Here is a 15662-nt window from a genome sequence, read left to right on the forward strand (position 1 = left end):
GCTGCTGCGGGGAGGAAACCGGGTCCCGGTACACAGGGAAAGCCGATCCTTGGGGAACTGCTGTCCTCACTGGGGCTGTGTGGGGTTGGTAAGGTGGATGCTCATGTTTCGCTGGTACAAATTAGCAGAAGTGTATCCTACTGATTTATTTATTTTTCCCAAACCGAGGGTGTTATAAAAGACATTCTCCGAGGCTCACGTTGACAAATAACTCGTGAGCTACCTGCCAGTGTTAGTCCAGTTGTTGCCCATATGTCTAAACACCCTCCCAGAGACGTCAGTGCTGTTTAGCAAGAGAATTACCTCAAATGAAAACCAGAAGGAATATGTGTTGTTGGTGGTTGGTTTTTTTTTTCTTCTCTCCCAAACTCACTTTACACCTGATGGCAGAAACACACAGGGAAGATTTTTGAAAATTCAGTGTCACCTTCCCCCACAGCAGCGATCGCTTTACAACGTGTCGGGGGGCGGGGTACTTTTTTTTTCTCTCTCTTTTTTTTTTTTTTTAATCCATACCTCCACTAAATGTCTTGCGTTTCTTGTTTGCTTAACAACGGGTCGCTTCGGTAAACAAGACAATCAAAAGAACATCTGAGACGACGTGGATCCATTTCTCTGCAGCTTGTAGACGCCTGGACACATAGAGAAGCTGCTGAATGCTTCTCCTTCCATCCCTCCTTTATTTACCCAAATGAATACAGGGAAAGCTTTTAACCGAAGGGAGATTTAAGGTGATAAGCAGCGAAGCTGCGCTTCGAGCTGCAGCTCCGTGGAGCAAAAAGGGATGACGGGGTGTTTCAAAAGCTAATTTTAATATTATTTTTTTTTACATTCTTCTTTCAGAAACCGAGACCCTTTCTTCTTCCTCGAAATATCCCGACCGTTGCCTTGCCAGTATGACTTCATTTGAAACGACTGTTTTAACCGAACTCTCGCACCGAGTGGTTTGGTAATTATTTCAGGCTTTTGAGCCTCCCTGTATGATACAGTTTTAGGGAAGACTCTACAAACCTGATGTCTCCAGGCTCTCTCTTTCTGCTCTATCTACTCTTTTTAGGAGCCAGAAGTTTTAGGAACCGCGACTGGTTTGGGATTTCTTTTATTTGTTTGTTTTGTTTTTTTGGGGTGTGGGGTTTTTTTGCTTTTTTGTTTAGTTTTGGTTGTTTTATTTAATTATTATTTTTCAGGGGAATAGCGAGATTAGGAATAGTCCCGCTCCCCGCGGGATAAAAGAAAATAAAGATCCCCTTTCTCCGCATCCATTCTGCGGACAGTTCTGAAGTGCCTCTGTCTTCTGATTTGGGATTTGGGGTGTTTGTGTTTTTTTTCTCTTTTTTTAGTCTGTGGAATTGTTCGGGTTGTGTTTTTTTTTTTCCCCAGCGTGTATCAAGAATATTTGTTCAAATCTTCCTCCATCCTCCTCCCTCCCCCCGCCGCTCTGTTCCCGCTGTCCCACAGCGGGACAGGGAACGTGGCTACAAGTTTATTTCTCCCAAGCAGGGACCACTTTCTCGGTGTGGGGGGTGGGGGGGTGGGAATTTTATTTTGGTGGGGGGGGTTATTCGGGAGAGGTTAAAAACTGCCGATCCCACAGCCCCGAGGGACCTCGGCCGCTCCTCTCCGGGGAGCGGTGGCCAAAAAACCTCACCTAACAGCCGCTAAATAAACAAAAATTAACCCCAGGAGAGCGGAGCGAGCGGGCGAGTCGGTGCCCCCCCCCCACCCCCCCCCCCCACGGCGGCGCCAGGTCAGAGGGCGGGAGGAGAGAGAAGGGAGGGGGGTGTGCCCGGCGACCGGTGACGTCACAGCCCTCTCCACCAATGGGAGGCCGGGCGCGGGGCCGTGTCGACCAATGAGAAGCGAGGTGGGTCCGTGAGTGACATTAAGGGCGGGCTCGACCTGAGGGGTGGAGGGAGGTTGGGGGGGGGGGGGGTGGGTTGGGAAAGAAATGAAGTTGTGCTAAAAGGGCTTTTTAGCCATCAAGAAGTTATTAGGCATTTCTCAGCCGCAAATTAGGGATTCTTCATTAATACCAACCTCGCCCTCCCACCCCCCCCCCCCCACACACACCCACCCCACCCTTCCCCTCGCCTCCCCCACCCACCCCCCCACCCACCCCCCCCTTGGTTATGTGAGCGGGAGAGCCGATAAAGGGGATGGGGAGGCGGGAATGTCGGTCTGCCCGTCGGTGTGAGGAGCGGTGACAGGCGCAAACTTTTCCCCAGTGCCATTAATGAACCAATTAAAGAGTTGGGCTCCTCACCCCGGGAGAGCTCTGCGCAGGCTGCTGGGCTCAGGGACTTAAGGTAGGTGAAAAAAAAACCCAACCAAACAAAAAAATAACAAAAACAAACAAAAAAAAATGATGGCAGCCCCCCCACACACACACCGCCACAAGCGGCCAGCCGCAGTGATGTGCGGGGCAAGGCTGTGGGTCGTTTCCCCCCGACACAGGGAAAAAGAATGGGGGGGGGGAAACGATAATTTGTTGGGGGAAATGTGATGTCTTGGGGGGATCCTGGCTCGGGACAGGGCTGGGCAGAGCTCGCCTCCCCTGGCTGGGGTGCAGCTGAGGCAGACTCCCCGCGACCCCAGCCGGGGAATGAGGGGAGCCGCCAAGACGAGGGGAAAGTTTTTTTTTTTTTAAATAAATACAGACATTTAAGAAGGCAAAAAGAGCAGAGATACTGCGGGATGGGAACCCCTCGCCTGGCTGCGGGGCTGGCAGAGGGGTGCGCGGGGTGGTCTGGCCGCGGTGCCAGCCTGGGAGGGGACGGGGCAGCCCCGACAGCAGCCGTGAACTCCTCCGCCTTTGCTGGGAGCTGCTTTCTGCCTTGGTATTTTTGTTCTGGTGGTTCTGGGCACACCTGGGCTGGGGAGAGTGAAAGCTGGGGGAGGAGAGTGCGGGGCAGGCTCCTCTGCGGGCGCTCTAGATGGGAAAATACACTCCTTTTTTTTTTTTTTCCCCTCTGGTGGGATAAAATACTACACCCGCCGGAGGCTGTTGATGATTATTTCTCGGGGCTCCGCCGCGGCGTTGTGTAGGGGCTCTCTCATCCCGGGGCTGCTGTTCTCTCCACAGAGGCTCCCGGGAAGTCACCCCGCACCCGGGAGGCAGAGCACGGCCGGGCGCTCCGGGCCTCGGACTGACAGCGGACCAGGGAAGAAATGGGATTATGATGACCCTCTTCCGAGGAGCTATACTGCCCGCCATGAGTAGGAAAAAAGGCCAGAAATTCCTCGCTTGGTTGCTGTCTGGTGCCGCAAACTTCTAGGTTGTTCTTCATTTTTTTTATTTATTTTTTTCCCCCCTGCAGTTCCTTGGTGTCTCTGAGCTGCACTGGATAAATGCCTTTCTCATCCGATTGACTCCGCTTTTCAGAGATTATTATTATTATTATTATTATTATTTTGCTTGTTTGTTTGAGAGCACCTCTCTGGTCTTCGATATTTGTTTGCATTTTACGCAACTGAACAGTTTCTCAGAGTAATGGCCGCGCTCAGAATCACTGCCTGATGCTCCGGAGAAATGAATTGCAGCTGAAAGTTTCCCTTCCACCTTTGGATGAATCTCGGGAGTTTAAACTGTAGGAAGGAAGGGGGAAAAAAACACGATGAAAGAGAAGTCCAAAAATGCTGCCCGGACTAGACGGGAGAAAGAAAATAGTGAATTTTATGAACTGGCGAAATTACTACCCTTGCCCTCTGCTATCACCTCCCAGCTGGACAAAGCATCCATAATCAGGCTCACCACCAGCTATTTAAAAATGAGGGTGGTTTTTCCAGAAGGTAGGTGGGAATGTCTATTCTTCTCTATTTCCGTTCTGATCCAGGTGTCTCTTGGCGCTTTTCATTTAGAATAATAATAATTTGAAAAGTAAATCGCGTGGGGTGGTGTGCTCGGAGACACGGTGCTCTCCGCTGTCACTTTTCTCTGCTTTCCCTTCAGTTTCTTATGACAGGTTTGGTTGGGAACTTAGGGTGCTTTTGTCAACACTTGGAGGCACTGAAATCTGATGCGCGTTCTGCTAAAGCAAACACGGGTTTTCTTTTCCCCCGGTCTCCCAGTAAGGTGTGCATCCCCCGCCAAGCACGTGCGTGGCGAAAGAGGGGACGATTCACCCCTACTCACAGCCACACCATGAGGGGAGTTAATATATGGGTAAATATTTACATAAGTCTATGCAAAGTCCTAAAGCCTTAGTTCAAGCATCGAGTAAAGGTGCGCTGTACAGGTACAGCACACGCGTGCAGGCGCGCTCACACACAGGCAGCCTAACTAAATAAACCCAGCACACCGAACCGCATCACGAATGTGATGTGTCTCGCCCTGAGGACCATTAAGGCACTTTGAGGGTGTTAATCGACCTCGGAAATTTTTAACAGGCGTTTTGGACTGAGATACATTCAACACACACACACACACACACCCCCCGCCCACCCAATGCTTCAAGCCCAGCATCCCAGTTCGGGCCTCGTTGTCCTCCAGTCAGGCAACAGTCAACTTCACGTTGACTTCCATGGCAGCAGTAGCTGTCCCCCCTGTCTAGCAAAAGCAGGCTTGAACACCCTGCAGTCTGTCTTGCTTTAAAAAAGAATTAGGATTTAAAGCGACCGTCTTGGGTCTTCTAGCCCGGCTGCCAAGAAAAACAAGCAGCACAGAAAGTTAAGAGAGTCGGAATAAAGTTCTTCTGTGTTCTTACTCTGTTGTTTATACAAGATATAAAAAAAAAAAAAAGAAAAAAAAAAAAGAAAGAAAAAAGAAAGAAAAAAACCAACACACAGACACACAAAACCACCCCACGAATCTTTTATTTAGATCAACTCGACTGAGAGAGAGTCTGCACGAAACAAAAACGTACGGAGCTTTTGTTTTCCCCTGGACCTAACACCAAAATTCGCTGCATCTTTTGTTGAAAAGTGTACGGACATAAGAAACACCGTAATATAGATGCGTGCCTCTGTGTTTTACGTAGCTGTACCTCGAGTCGGTCGGTCTGTCCGCTATGATTTACAAATCAAGAGTGGGTATACGGCCTGGTTTTGTTTTGGTGTTTTGGTTTTTGTTGGGTTTTTGTTTTGGGATTTTATTTTTATTGTTTGTTTGGTTTGGATTGTTTTTTTTTTTTGAGGGGGGTTGGGTTTTGATTTGGATTTTTGGTTGTGTTTTTGTTTGTTTGGGGTTTTGTTTTGTTCTACCTGACTAAGTCTGTGAACTGCTGATCCTAATTCTATTTTTTAGAAGTAAATAGGCAATGGGACAGCGATTTGGACTGGGGGAGGTCGACCTTCCCACTGTTACATATGAGTGCCTATACCTACAGTTCACAGCAGTAATTTCCAATCTAGTGCATCTTGCAACAGTTTCTTTAAGCAATCTGCCGTATCTCCGAATCGCTCGAAACTAGAGAAGGGGTAAATGAAATCTATAACACCCAAAACCTTTTAAAAACATAAAGGTTTCAACCCGCCACTTTCACCTTCTATGTGATCTACCACCTTGAAGATCATTATGCAAGGCAGTCCTCTGTTTCAAAGGAGACCGAGTTGTCCTTTATACTGTCAGCGCATACTTTATAAAAATAAGGCTATTGCAAACTCTGATGCCCATGATGTTCCTAAAAGGATTATTAGCAATGATTTGTCAACTCCTGCGGTCTCAGTAGGCTACCTTTCTGCGTGATTTCGAGCAGGTCTCGTCAATTACTGGTGCCTATGTAGCGGGTTGTTTGATCAGAACAAGCATATGGTGTTGCTTGTAGGCTGTGAGTAATCATGGGAAGAGAAGAATAGCTGATCCCCGTCCCTCGGTGGCAGCGCAGGATGTTTGAATGCCCTGGGGAACCGTGTGGCGAAGTGCGCCGGGGCCAGGGCCGCTGCCGGCCGCGGGAGATGCTAATTTGAGCGCGGAGACAGAGGGGGCGACTAAGCGGGGCTTTGGAGGCAGACGAGCCTTCCCGGCCTAATTAAAGGCAAACTGCAAATTAAAAAGAAAGGCAGAGAGCAGGCACGAAGGGGCTCGCCCCTTCGAGGCGCGCTGCCACGGGAGGCCCGGCGCTGGGCGGGCGGCGGATCCACGCGAGACCGCGGCCCCTCCGCCCCAGAGTCGCGCATCCCTGCGGGTCTGGGGGGGAACACCGTGGGCTTCCCACACAGGCGAGGGGTTTCTCCGCGGCCCCATGGTGCTCCTTGTCCCTCCCACGTCCTTCCGAGGCGGAGGGTGAGCGGAGAGCTCTCTCCGGCTCCGGAGCCGCGGCTTTCCCAGCGTTCGCCGGTGTCGCGATAAATCATGGCCCATAAGAGGCCTTCCCGGAGCTGCGACTGTGTCTGGCCGTGCGGGAGCTGAGCTCGAAGCCGGGTGGTTTTCGCGGAGACATCGGGAGGGATGGCAGGAGCAAGAGCTGGGGCTTGCTGCACGGCTGTGTTTCTGCACTGGCCCTTTGGGCTCTTCTGGCTGCAGCGGGGGGAGGAGAGGTAGAAGGAGGCCATCCTGGGGTCTCGCAGCCAGAAAAAAAAGTCCCTGCTTGGCTGGGAAGGGTGGACAGGTAGTGTCAGCCAGCGAAATTACGCACCCAAAGGGAAAGCTTTCCTGAAAGTAGGAGGCAGGGTTAGGGATGTTGAATGGATGGAACGGGGAGTCGGTTTGCTTGTTTTTCCCTGGGGAAGAAAGCGATACAGCACCGAGACAGACCCGAGGAGTTGGCCAAGGGGCTGGAGGTGGGTGGCAGGAGGCTCGAGAGCGTGGCGATGTGTCATGTCATGTACATTTAAAGAGATGTTGGAGGAGTCAGGACAGAGAAGCGTTGTCTCCCTAAAAGCGAGCTACACTTCCAGTGTAACTCACAGCCCCTCTCTCCGGTACAAGAGCGAATTTCCATCTGCCCGAGGAGTGCTCGCATAGGGTCTGGTTGTAAATAACCCGCCAGAAAGATATACACTCCTCATCGCCGCGTGTACGCGGGGCTGCGGAGAGAGGGACAGGCGGAGAGAATCGGTGTGCATTTGTCTGCATATTTTTACATCTGAAAGGTTCCTAGAGAGAAAGAAGGTGTGTCGATTTGAGGTTAATTTTGGAAACAAGAGCTTTCTGGGAGGAAGATACCAGGAGAGTCACACACAGAATCATCACAGTGCGGTTTCCACATCGCCCCCCCTGCCCCCCTCAAGAAATCTAAGCACAAGTCGGGGACACCGGATAAACTTGATAAACCGAGATTTTTCAGCGAGCTCCCTCTCTTTATGGCTGTGTAATTCTCACAAGATTTTAAAGCGCCTGGGTTGTTCTCTTTATCCCTGATTTCACTTTAGTAGGTCTCCAGCAGATTAAAACTGTCAAGGGCAAAAAGCGATCATCAGTTTAGGTAACTTGCATCATTTCAGTGCTAAAACTCCTCTGCTTCAGGAGAACAGAACCTGTAAGACATATAGGTGATCAGACAGCATTTGGAAAGGCTGAGGATCTGCTAAATCACTGAGGACCGTAAGGAAATTGGGGTTGGTTTTATTTTAGTTTTGGTGTTTTTTTGACTTTTTTTTGTTGTTGTTGGTTTTGTTTGTTTGGGGTTTTTTTTGTTTGTTTAAGCAGAGCTCGCTAATAAATTCACTCGTGAGTTAACGTTCATTTAAAAAATTAAAATATTCATAAAGTTGTAATTTAACCTTAAGCAGTTAAAGGCAAGTAATGTAGCCTCAAAAAATATCTGTAAAAAATCTCCGGGATATCCAAGGACTACATTAATTTTTCTTCAAAAATGATCTGGTCGCTATAACTAGCGGGCCTAATTCTTCACTGACCCTCGCCAGTACCCAAAAATGAAGGCAGGGAAAAAAACCAACCAACCAAAAAACCAACAGCCACCCCCCAAAAAATCCCCAACCAACCAACCAAAAAAAAAACATCATCAACAACAACAACAACAAAAAAAACCCCACCAAAAACAAGTGGGGTAATAAAGAGGGTTTTTTATTTTATTTTGGGGTTTGTCTTTATTAGTTATTTTAAGGGTCCTATTCTCCTCCCGCAAATAGAGAGGGAAAAGGAAGGTTTGCAGTCTCAGTCCTGCTGGGGACTGATCGTTTCAGCTCGGGGACGCGTTTGATTTTAGAGACAAAAGTAGAGGCTCCGTTTACATAAACTTTCGCCGAATCAGGACGGTTAACATTTCAATATTGAAGCCCTTAATCTTGTTTTATTTTAAAGGGGGAAGAGATCGGCGAAGGGAGAAAAAAAAAAATTCCCACGACGATAGGTGATTTAATGCTGTTTTTCTTACTGCTAAGGGAAATGATTGAGCATTAGGTTTCAGTGTTTATTTTCTTACAGAAGTTTTTCTCATTTAAGCTGCAGTTTACTCTCCACGCTGCCTCTCTGTTTAATTTCAGTTTTGATGTGAACTTAAAATGCGAAGTACAGAACTAAGGTACTAGTGTGATAGTTGAAAAAGCAGATTTATGTGTTAGAAAGAATACTATGTGAAATTAGCGAAAAAAACCCCTATATTTTCTTTCGAAACATCCCCTCCTTTCGTAGTAACATAAGACCGTTTCAATTTTGGAGGATATTTTTCAAACGCGTAGAAAGAGCGCGTGTTTTCAAATGCGCTGGTTCGACCACTTCCCTCCCCGGTTTCTTCGGAATAAGGGCTGTACGAATTTGCATCTTCTGTAGAAGTGAATAAGTAGTTTGCGCTCGAAAATTTGCATGATTGTTGTTGGGGTTTTTTTTTCCCCCTCCTCTCCAATTCTGGCATGGTTGTGTTTGTTTGCATTTCAGAGCGCAATTCCGTTACCCCGTGTGTGCCAAAATGCTGGTATTTCTTTCTAGAGTGAATCAGTCTCGGCATTATTTCTACTACCGTTTCCTTAATAGGGTTGTTTGTTTAGTCAACAGGACCTTTCCTCCCTCTTATTATTATTTTTATAAAGAAAGCGGGATGCTAACTTATCGCCGCTTCAGATGAACACATGTGATTTACCGAGATAATAAATCTTTACAAAACCTTGCTAATGGCATCCGCAGGCAGCAATTTTTATTTTATTTTTTTTTATTTTAAACATAGCTTATTCCATTTCATTTGAACCCTCTGACGACGACCCCGCTCCTTCACAGCAACCTCATTTGGCCGAGATTTTGAGTTATCATTAACCACTGGCGGTTAAATTAACTGAGAAATCAGCCCTGTCGGGCGTCAGGCGGTGGCAAAAGGGAGCGCCGGCGGTAGACTAATTAAATGGTTAATCGAATCAAGCTAATTCCTCGATACTACATCCCCTTGCCTTTTCCCTTCCCGGTGACTAGGACGGACAGCTTCTGTCCCTGCGGCTCCCACTGCTGTTCTTTGCTGTTTTCCTTGGGTAGCGAGAGAAAGTGACAGCCCTGAACGTGGGGATTAAGCTGCCCTGCCTCCCTCTCCCGTGACAACCGTCCGTGCCCCGCTTCTCCCCAGAGCAGCTGCAGAGAGGGGTAAAAGGCAGCAGCGGTGCCAGCCAGGGGCGACCTGGCCATAGGGAAGGTGCTGCTTTACGAGCTGCTCGCGGAGGTGAAACGCCCGTGGCCGCCGTAAAGCTTTACGAGCGGCTTCGCCGAGCAGGTTGCATGAAGCCGGCGTGCGGGAACGGGAGGGGAGTGGGGCCCGGCGGGACCGGCTCTTCCGCGGAGGAGCAGCCCCACCGGGCCCAGGCTGCCTCTCCTCGGCCTCCCCGGGGTGGCCCGGCCTGCCTGGGCTCTGCAGGGAAGGGGCGAGCCCCGGGGTGGAAGTGGCCGGGGGTCTCGCAGCCCTTGCCCTCCGCGGGGTCAGCATCCCCAGAGAGACGGATGACGGACAAGCTGCCTCTCCTCCATCTTTAATGGGCAGGGAGCGGCTGTTAAAAGGGCAAAGCAAGCGCAAGGGAAACAAAAGCGAGCGGAGGCGTCCCCGGGCAGAGGCCCCCGGGAGCGGGGCGGAGGGGAGAGCGCTGGAGTGGGGCGGCCGCTGCCCGGAGAGGGAGTTTTAAGAAGCGACTAGAAGCCAAAAGCCCGGGGGAACTCCCTGGACCCCGCTTAGGCAAACGTCCCTGCTGCTGTCCCGACGGGCCGGTGCCCATCGCGGCCCGGCAGCAAGGGGCTGTCTCCGGGCGAGCCCCCTGCTCTTCTCCCTCTGCTCATGCTCAGCAACTGAAGAAAACTCTGTCTACGGAGCATAGTGTCCAAGCCAGCATCTACTCGGCGTGCACGGCTTCCGTGGGCCTCGCCAGGCTGTGCGGGCAGCCAGGGCGCTGGGGCAACTTCCCGGGGGATTAGTGTTCCCCCCTCTGGAGGCAGCTGCCTCTCAAAACCTGGTCCCCCCAAAGAAGCAGAGCTGGAGCTCAGACTGGGGTCTCCCTTGCTTGATTTTTAAAAGGGGACGCCAAACGGCCCACTCAGCAGTGGTTTTCGCTACCGTGAATCCAGATTGCGCTGAGATTTCATGTCGGATAGTCCGCTGGGGAAATCGTAGCAACCGCTTTTAAAAGCCGGCAAATCAACACAAAGTAGATAAGGGCTTGCATCTTCTGGCCACCCCACCCCCACCGTCCACCCCCGCCCCCCTTGGCTATTGCCAGACATAGGAGGGGGTCGAGGTGGGTTCTGTTCTGCAGATGCTCACAGAGGGACAAGTAACCCGGAGATCAACCAGGGCCAAGGAGCTGCCCGGGCCTCCTGGAGTCTCATTTCCCTGAGCCTGTCTTCCTCTGTCTCTGCCTAGATGAAATTAGAAATGGTTGAAGAATCTCTTCCCCCTTCCGCGGGACAGAGGAGCTTCTTGCGACAATATCGCCACTGGGTATGGACGATATCCACCCAACCCCTCCATTGGCTGCTGGCATAAAGGCTTGCATCAATCAAAAGATGAGGGGAAGGACAGGGCCAAGGCAGCCGGGCGCCAGGGCACCGGCCATGAGCTGGGCTGAGAGGCCAGGCTGCGGTGGGGATGGTGTGCCCACGGCAGGGTGGGCACAGCCGGGGAGAGGGCATTGCATATGGGCTCGCTGGTGTAACTGTCCCATGGAACCGATCGAGATGCTTTTTTGCTGTGGAAAGAGCAGTGTTTTTCCATTGGGAAGTGCTGAGAGAACAGATGAGTCAGCAAGCTCGCTCTGAGCGGGATCCGCGCAGTCTCGGCGCAACTTCCGCGCACCCTGTTAGGTACTGAGACTGCTGCTCGCAAACTAAGCAAGAACCTGGCTAAAATGCTTTGTTGTTGTTGTTGTTTGTTTGGGTTTTATTTTGGTTTGGTTTGATGGGTTTTTTTACTCTTCCTCCTGAGGGTGGACACATTTTTTTGTGGCCAGAATGGTTTTTCTCCTTAGGAAAAAAAAAATAATATGTAATCCTCGAGTGGAGGGGATTGGTAGGTAGCAGCCTGTAATCTATATTTTGTCAAGAGTATCGAATTCATTCGGAAAGAAAAGCTCGATCCATTTATTTTTGATGCTTGAATAACACAGCTGGATGATGCCTTGAGCTTAGGCTAGACGGTTGCTCATCATTCATTCGCCAAGAACTGGCCTAAATGGTGCCTGTGGGATTAGGTCAATTTTAGTGGATCTACTTCGCCTCATTTGGTTACTAATTGGTTTCTTGTTTTATAAATCGAAATCTCATTTTCAGGAAATTACAAAACCCATGCAGCCAGTCCATTGAGGTAATCCGTGGGTCGGGGGTATTTAAATGGAAATGGTTCTACAATGCATCAAGTATTAAGCAACAGTAAAACTTCGCCTTCTATTTCCAAATTAAATGTGAGCTCGCTAGCTCCTTAGATCCGTAATAGATACATCCCTTCTAAGGCTACTTATGTAAATATTATAAACCAGACCTTGGTGGGGGAGGGGACGCAGGGAGGAAAGCAATTTTTATCTGCTAAGGTTAATGTGGCATATCTTGGAAATCTTCCAAAATAGATTATGTTTTGCTTTGTCTTCGGCCACTTTAGCTGGGAAAATCCTTTGCCTCAAAACGGTTTAGTTATCCTTCCCCTCACAAAGCTTCTTGTTTCTATTCCAAACCTATTATGCTGTTGGCTCTCCAAATTACAAGAGAATCTTTAGATCTTGTTTCCAAGCGTAATCCTGAAGCAAAAGGGGGAGCTGATTTCCTTGTTTTGTTTTAAATAGACAATCAAAGGATTTGCAGAACTTTCTGCGGTAGGTCAAGTGCAAGAAATCACGGTTTGCCCCCTCGATAAAAAGAAATTGGATGTTAAAGCGAATAGACAAGGGGGGAAGGTAGAAAAGGGGATATTAATCGAGAGGTTTTCTCCTATAATCTTTAAAAACAGTATTCAAGGAGCATCAGGAAAGCCTGCCGATTCTGGAGAGGCTGGGCTTGGCAATGAACAGAAATAGCCCCCGACTTGAAAGTGCTGAAACATCTGGGAAGTACAAAGAATCGTCTCACGTGATAGGATTTCAAAAAGCCGGTTCAGGTAGACAAGTGAAAACGTTTAATTATAAACCATTAACAGACACAGCCCAGCGGTGCGGGGTTTCCACCTGAAACACAGCGAGGAGCTCAGCGCCCCGTGAAAAGCCGCCTTCCCGGGGGCAGGTTAACCTGCGCTGCCCGTGAGCTGTTCATTAACCCGCCCGCGTCGGGTTATTTTCCCTTTTAGAAGAAGAATAATTAGACCCGTAAACTTCGATTAATAAACAACTTAAATCATAGGCGAGGAGGCAGATTTAGCCCTGAACACAGAAACCTGTCACTCAAATGTCGCTCCGTGTTGGGGGACGTCTCAAGGAGCCGCTTTGGCCGCCTCTGCCCTAACGGGCCGTCCTTGCTCCCCGGCGGAGAAACCCCCGAGGGGCTCGGGACAAACAAATGTACAGCGGGTTTTTCTCTCTTCTCCTGGAAGGTGTGCAAGATTTGCCAGCTCCTTGCTTGTCTCGGGGGGCGGGGGTCATCCTCCGTCCTGGAAGCTGGGTTTCCGGAGGAGGGGGGCAGAGCTGTCCCGAAGCCCCTGGTGCATCTTCCGCGGGCCCACTCGCTCCAGCAGGCACAGGGGGGAGAGAAGCTCCGAGACTCGGGAAAAAGTCACTAGGTCCTCGCTAGTTGAATTTGACAAATGAATGGGAAGGAGCCTGTTTCTGGCTGGCACCTGGCACTGGGTACACCCTGGGGCTGTGGGAGCGGGGCCAGGCCAGAGAGATTCCCTTGCCTTTGTCGGGCTGTGAAATTAAGGAGGAAGGAGGGAAGTGTAGGAGCTGTGAAGATACAAGTCGGACTGAAGAGGTGGATGAGGTAAACGGAGAGAAGAAGGAAAACCGGGGATGAGGAGGGTGCATCGCTCCGGTGGTGGGGAGGGCGGTCGAGGGCCGCCGTGGGATGCTCTGTTCAAACAGCGAGGAGGAAATCGTTAGCTTTGTTCAGACCGGCAAACACCTAGGTGAAGCCGGTCAATAGCGAGGGATGCCCGCGGCTGCCTGCTGTCGCCACCTCGCTTGTTTGCGTCGAAATAGCCGGAAAACGGGGTCTTGCCTTCCCTGAGCCCTCCCTGCGGGAGGGAGACCTCTCCAGCTCGCCTCTCGCCTCCCCCGGGTGATCCGCACCCCGGCCATCAATCAGAGTTTGTATTTTTCCCCCACTCCCTTTTACTTTGTCTTAGCGTCTGTGCGTGTCAAGCTGAGCCTTATTTCATGGCACAAGCGTGAAAGGTTTTAACTGCCCCGTTTAAATTATTTCAGCAGCAACACTGTGAAAAGGCACCGCTCATAAATAGTTTCACTCCGATGGAGTAAACCATCTGGCTTTTATTCCTCCTCACTTTGCACAGGAGAAAACAAGCGGCGTCTGAAACATTAGACAGGTCATGAGAGATTCATTTCTGCAGGGGGCTGCTTGGAGAGAGATCGTCTCTTCTGCAGAGAGACTCATCCCGCCTGCCAGAGCAGCAGGGAGGAGGTAGGGAAGGGAGGTGAACCCCGGAGACCCGGCTTCGTGGGGCAGGCAGGAGGGCGGTCCGTGCCGTCGGACAGACAGTGCCATGGCTGGGCCGACCCAGCAGAGCGTTACCGCAGCCGGGAAACTGCGTTCGGCTCGGCGACAGGTAGTTTGCGTTTCGTGGGCTTGAGTGAGGAACACTAAAAGGAAGAGCCTTTTAACACGCGGCTCAGGAAGAGCTGGAAGAGTCCCACCTAGTCGTTCCTCTCTCCCTTCCCAATTCGGTCATTACAAACCTTCCAGGTGAAAGGACGGTGGCCCCGAAGAGAGAGGCGGGAGGTCAAACTGGAAAGTGATGTCTGGTGAGCAGGGGGTCTAAACCCGGCCTTATCGCCCCCCCTTCCAAAGCCTGCCAGCTAATTACCCAGCAGGTTGTGGCCGGGCTCTGCCTTCCGCAGGGGGAGGAACCTTCCGCAGGCAGGGTTCAGGTGCTGGCAGGACCCGTCCGTGCCTCTGGCCTGGCCGCCAGCGAGAGGCTTCTATTCCCAGACACCGTCGTGCCTCGTTAACCGCATCCTTCTCGCGACATCAAAGGCTTCCCCCAGCACACCCCTTTCTTTCATTTTATACAACTTTCAGTGTTGTTCAGGATCCCTTCGGTGACGTTAGGAGAAAGGCACTTTCCCTGAAGTACAAGCAGTCAGTTCCCAGTAGACGAAGGCACCACCAAGAAGCCCTTTTATCTGGCACGCTGTTTCACTTAGGTCTTAGGAATTAACTTCAGCGTTAACTCAAAATAGGTGTTTTGATATTTTTCTCCCCCGGGCGTTAGGTCTTTAAAAAAATTCCACAAAAGACACTTCTCTGTGCAACCAGATCATGTCTAGTTTATCAAAGATTATATGTATACATGTTTTAGAATGGGAAAAAAGAAAAAAATGAAAATAGTTCCTCTCCAGCACACTAACATAAATCGATGTTTCATCTCCTCATCTTACTTTTCTTGGTGTGTCTTAAATAAACAGGACTTGGAGAAGCCTGGGGCCACTCTAGCCGAACCAGCCCACTGGATAATGTTGGACGGGAACTGGGATCCCATCTTTTGCAGGTACTGGTCTGGAAACGACAGCCATAGGGTATTAATGATTAAAGAAATAATTCCTTCTTCTGAGCCCTTAATTGCCGCCTTGACTAATTTTTAACTGTTCACGTGTTTAATTAAAAAAAAAAAAAAAAAAGAGAGAGAGAGAGAAAAAAAAAAGATAGAAAAAAAAAAAAAGGGTGATTGGGACATCAGAAGTGCGAACCCTCGCAGTTACATGTCGTGGATTGTAGTGGGGTTGTGGTTTGGTCACTCCTAGTCTTTTGCTCCAGCACTGGCCAACACAGGGGCCACAGAGAGGGATTCACATCGTATCCCTGTGTGTCTTGCGGGATCAGGGAATAGGAGCGTGACTTTTCCCCAAGTTATTAACAAGGTGACGCGTCCCGGCAACGCGTGAACCTCAGGACGGTGTAGAGACAGGGAGAGGAGCTAGAGACAGGTTGGGGGAGTCTGTCCTGGGCTCAGCAGGCACAGAAATGAGCACGTACACAAATCAGGTAGGACACATTTGAAAACTCAGTAATTGAGAAAGGTAAGGGAAATAGCCGTTAATCGTCACAACGCATTTTTGGTGGGATTGTGTGGCTTTTGGGAGCCTATTCTGCCCTCGGCACACTCAGACGTTCCATCTATGTCTGCTGAAATGTGCAGGCTAAA

General features: G+C 50.1%; 1 protein-coding gene across 1 annotated transcript in view; it reads left to right on the top strand.

Annotated features, from left to right (window-relative positions):
• The first annotated feature begins 3614 nt into the window (after positions 1-3614).
• SIM1 (SIM bHLH transcription factor 1) overlaps positions 3615-15662 on the top strand; it is a 48284-nt gene continuing 36236 nt past the window's right edge. Inside the window, exons 1-2 of the mRNA XM_051614579.1 lie at positions 3615-3789; positions 14926-15008. Of these exons, the coding sequence (XP_051470539.1) occupies positions 3615-3789; positions 14926-15008 (258 nt within the window). The remainder of the gene's footprint in view (positions 3790-14925; positions 15009-15662) is intronic.

Source organism: Apus apus, chromosome 3 (genome assembly GCF_020740795.1).
Source record: "Apus apus isolate bApuApu2 chromosome 3, bApuApu2.pri.cur, whole genome shotgun sequence".
Classification (NCBI taxonomy): domain Eukaryota; kingdom Metazoa; phylum Chordata; class Aves; order Apodiformes; family Apodidae; genus Apus; species Apus apus.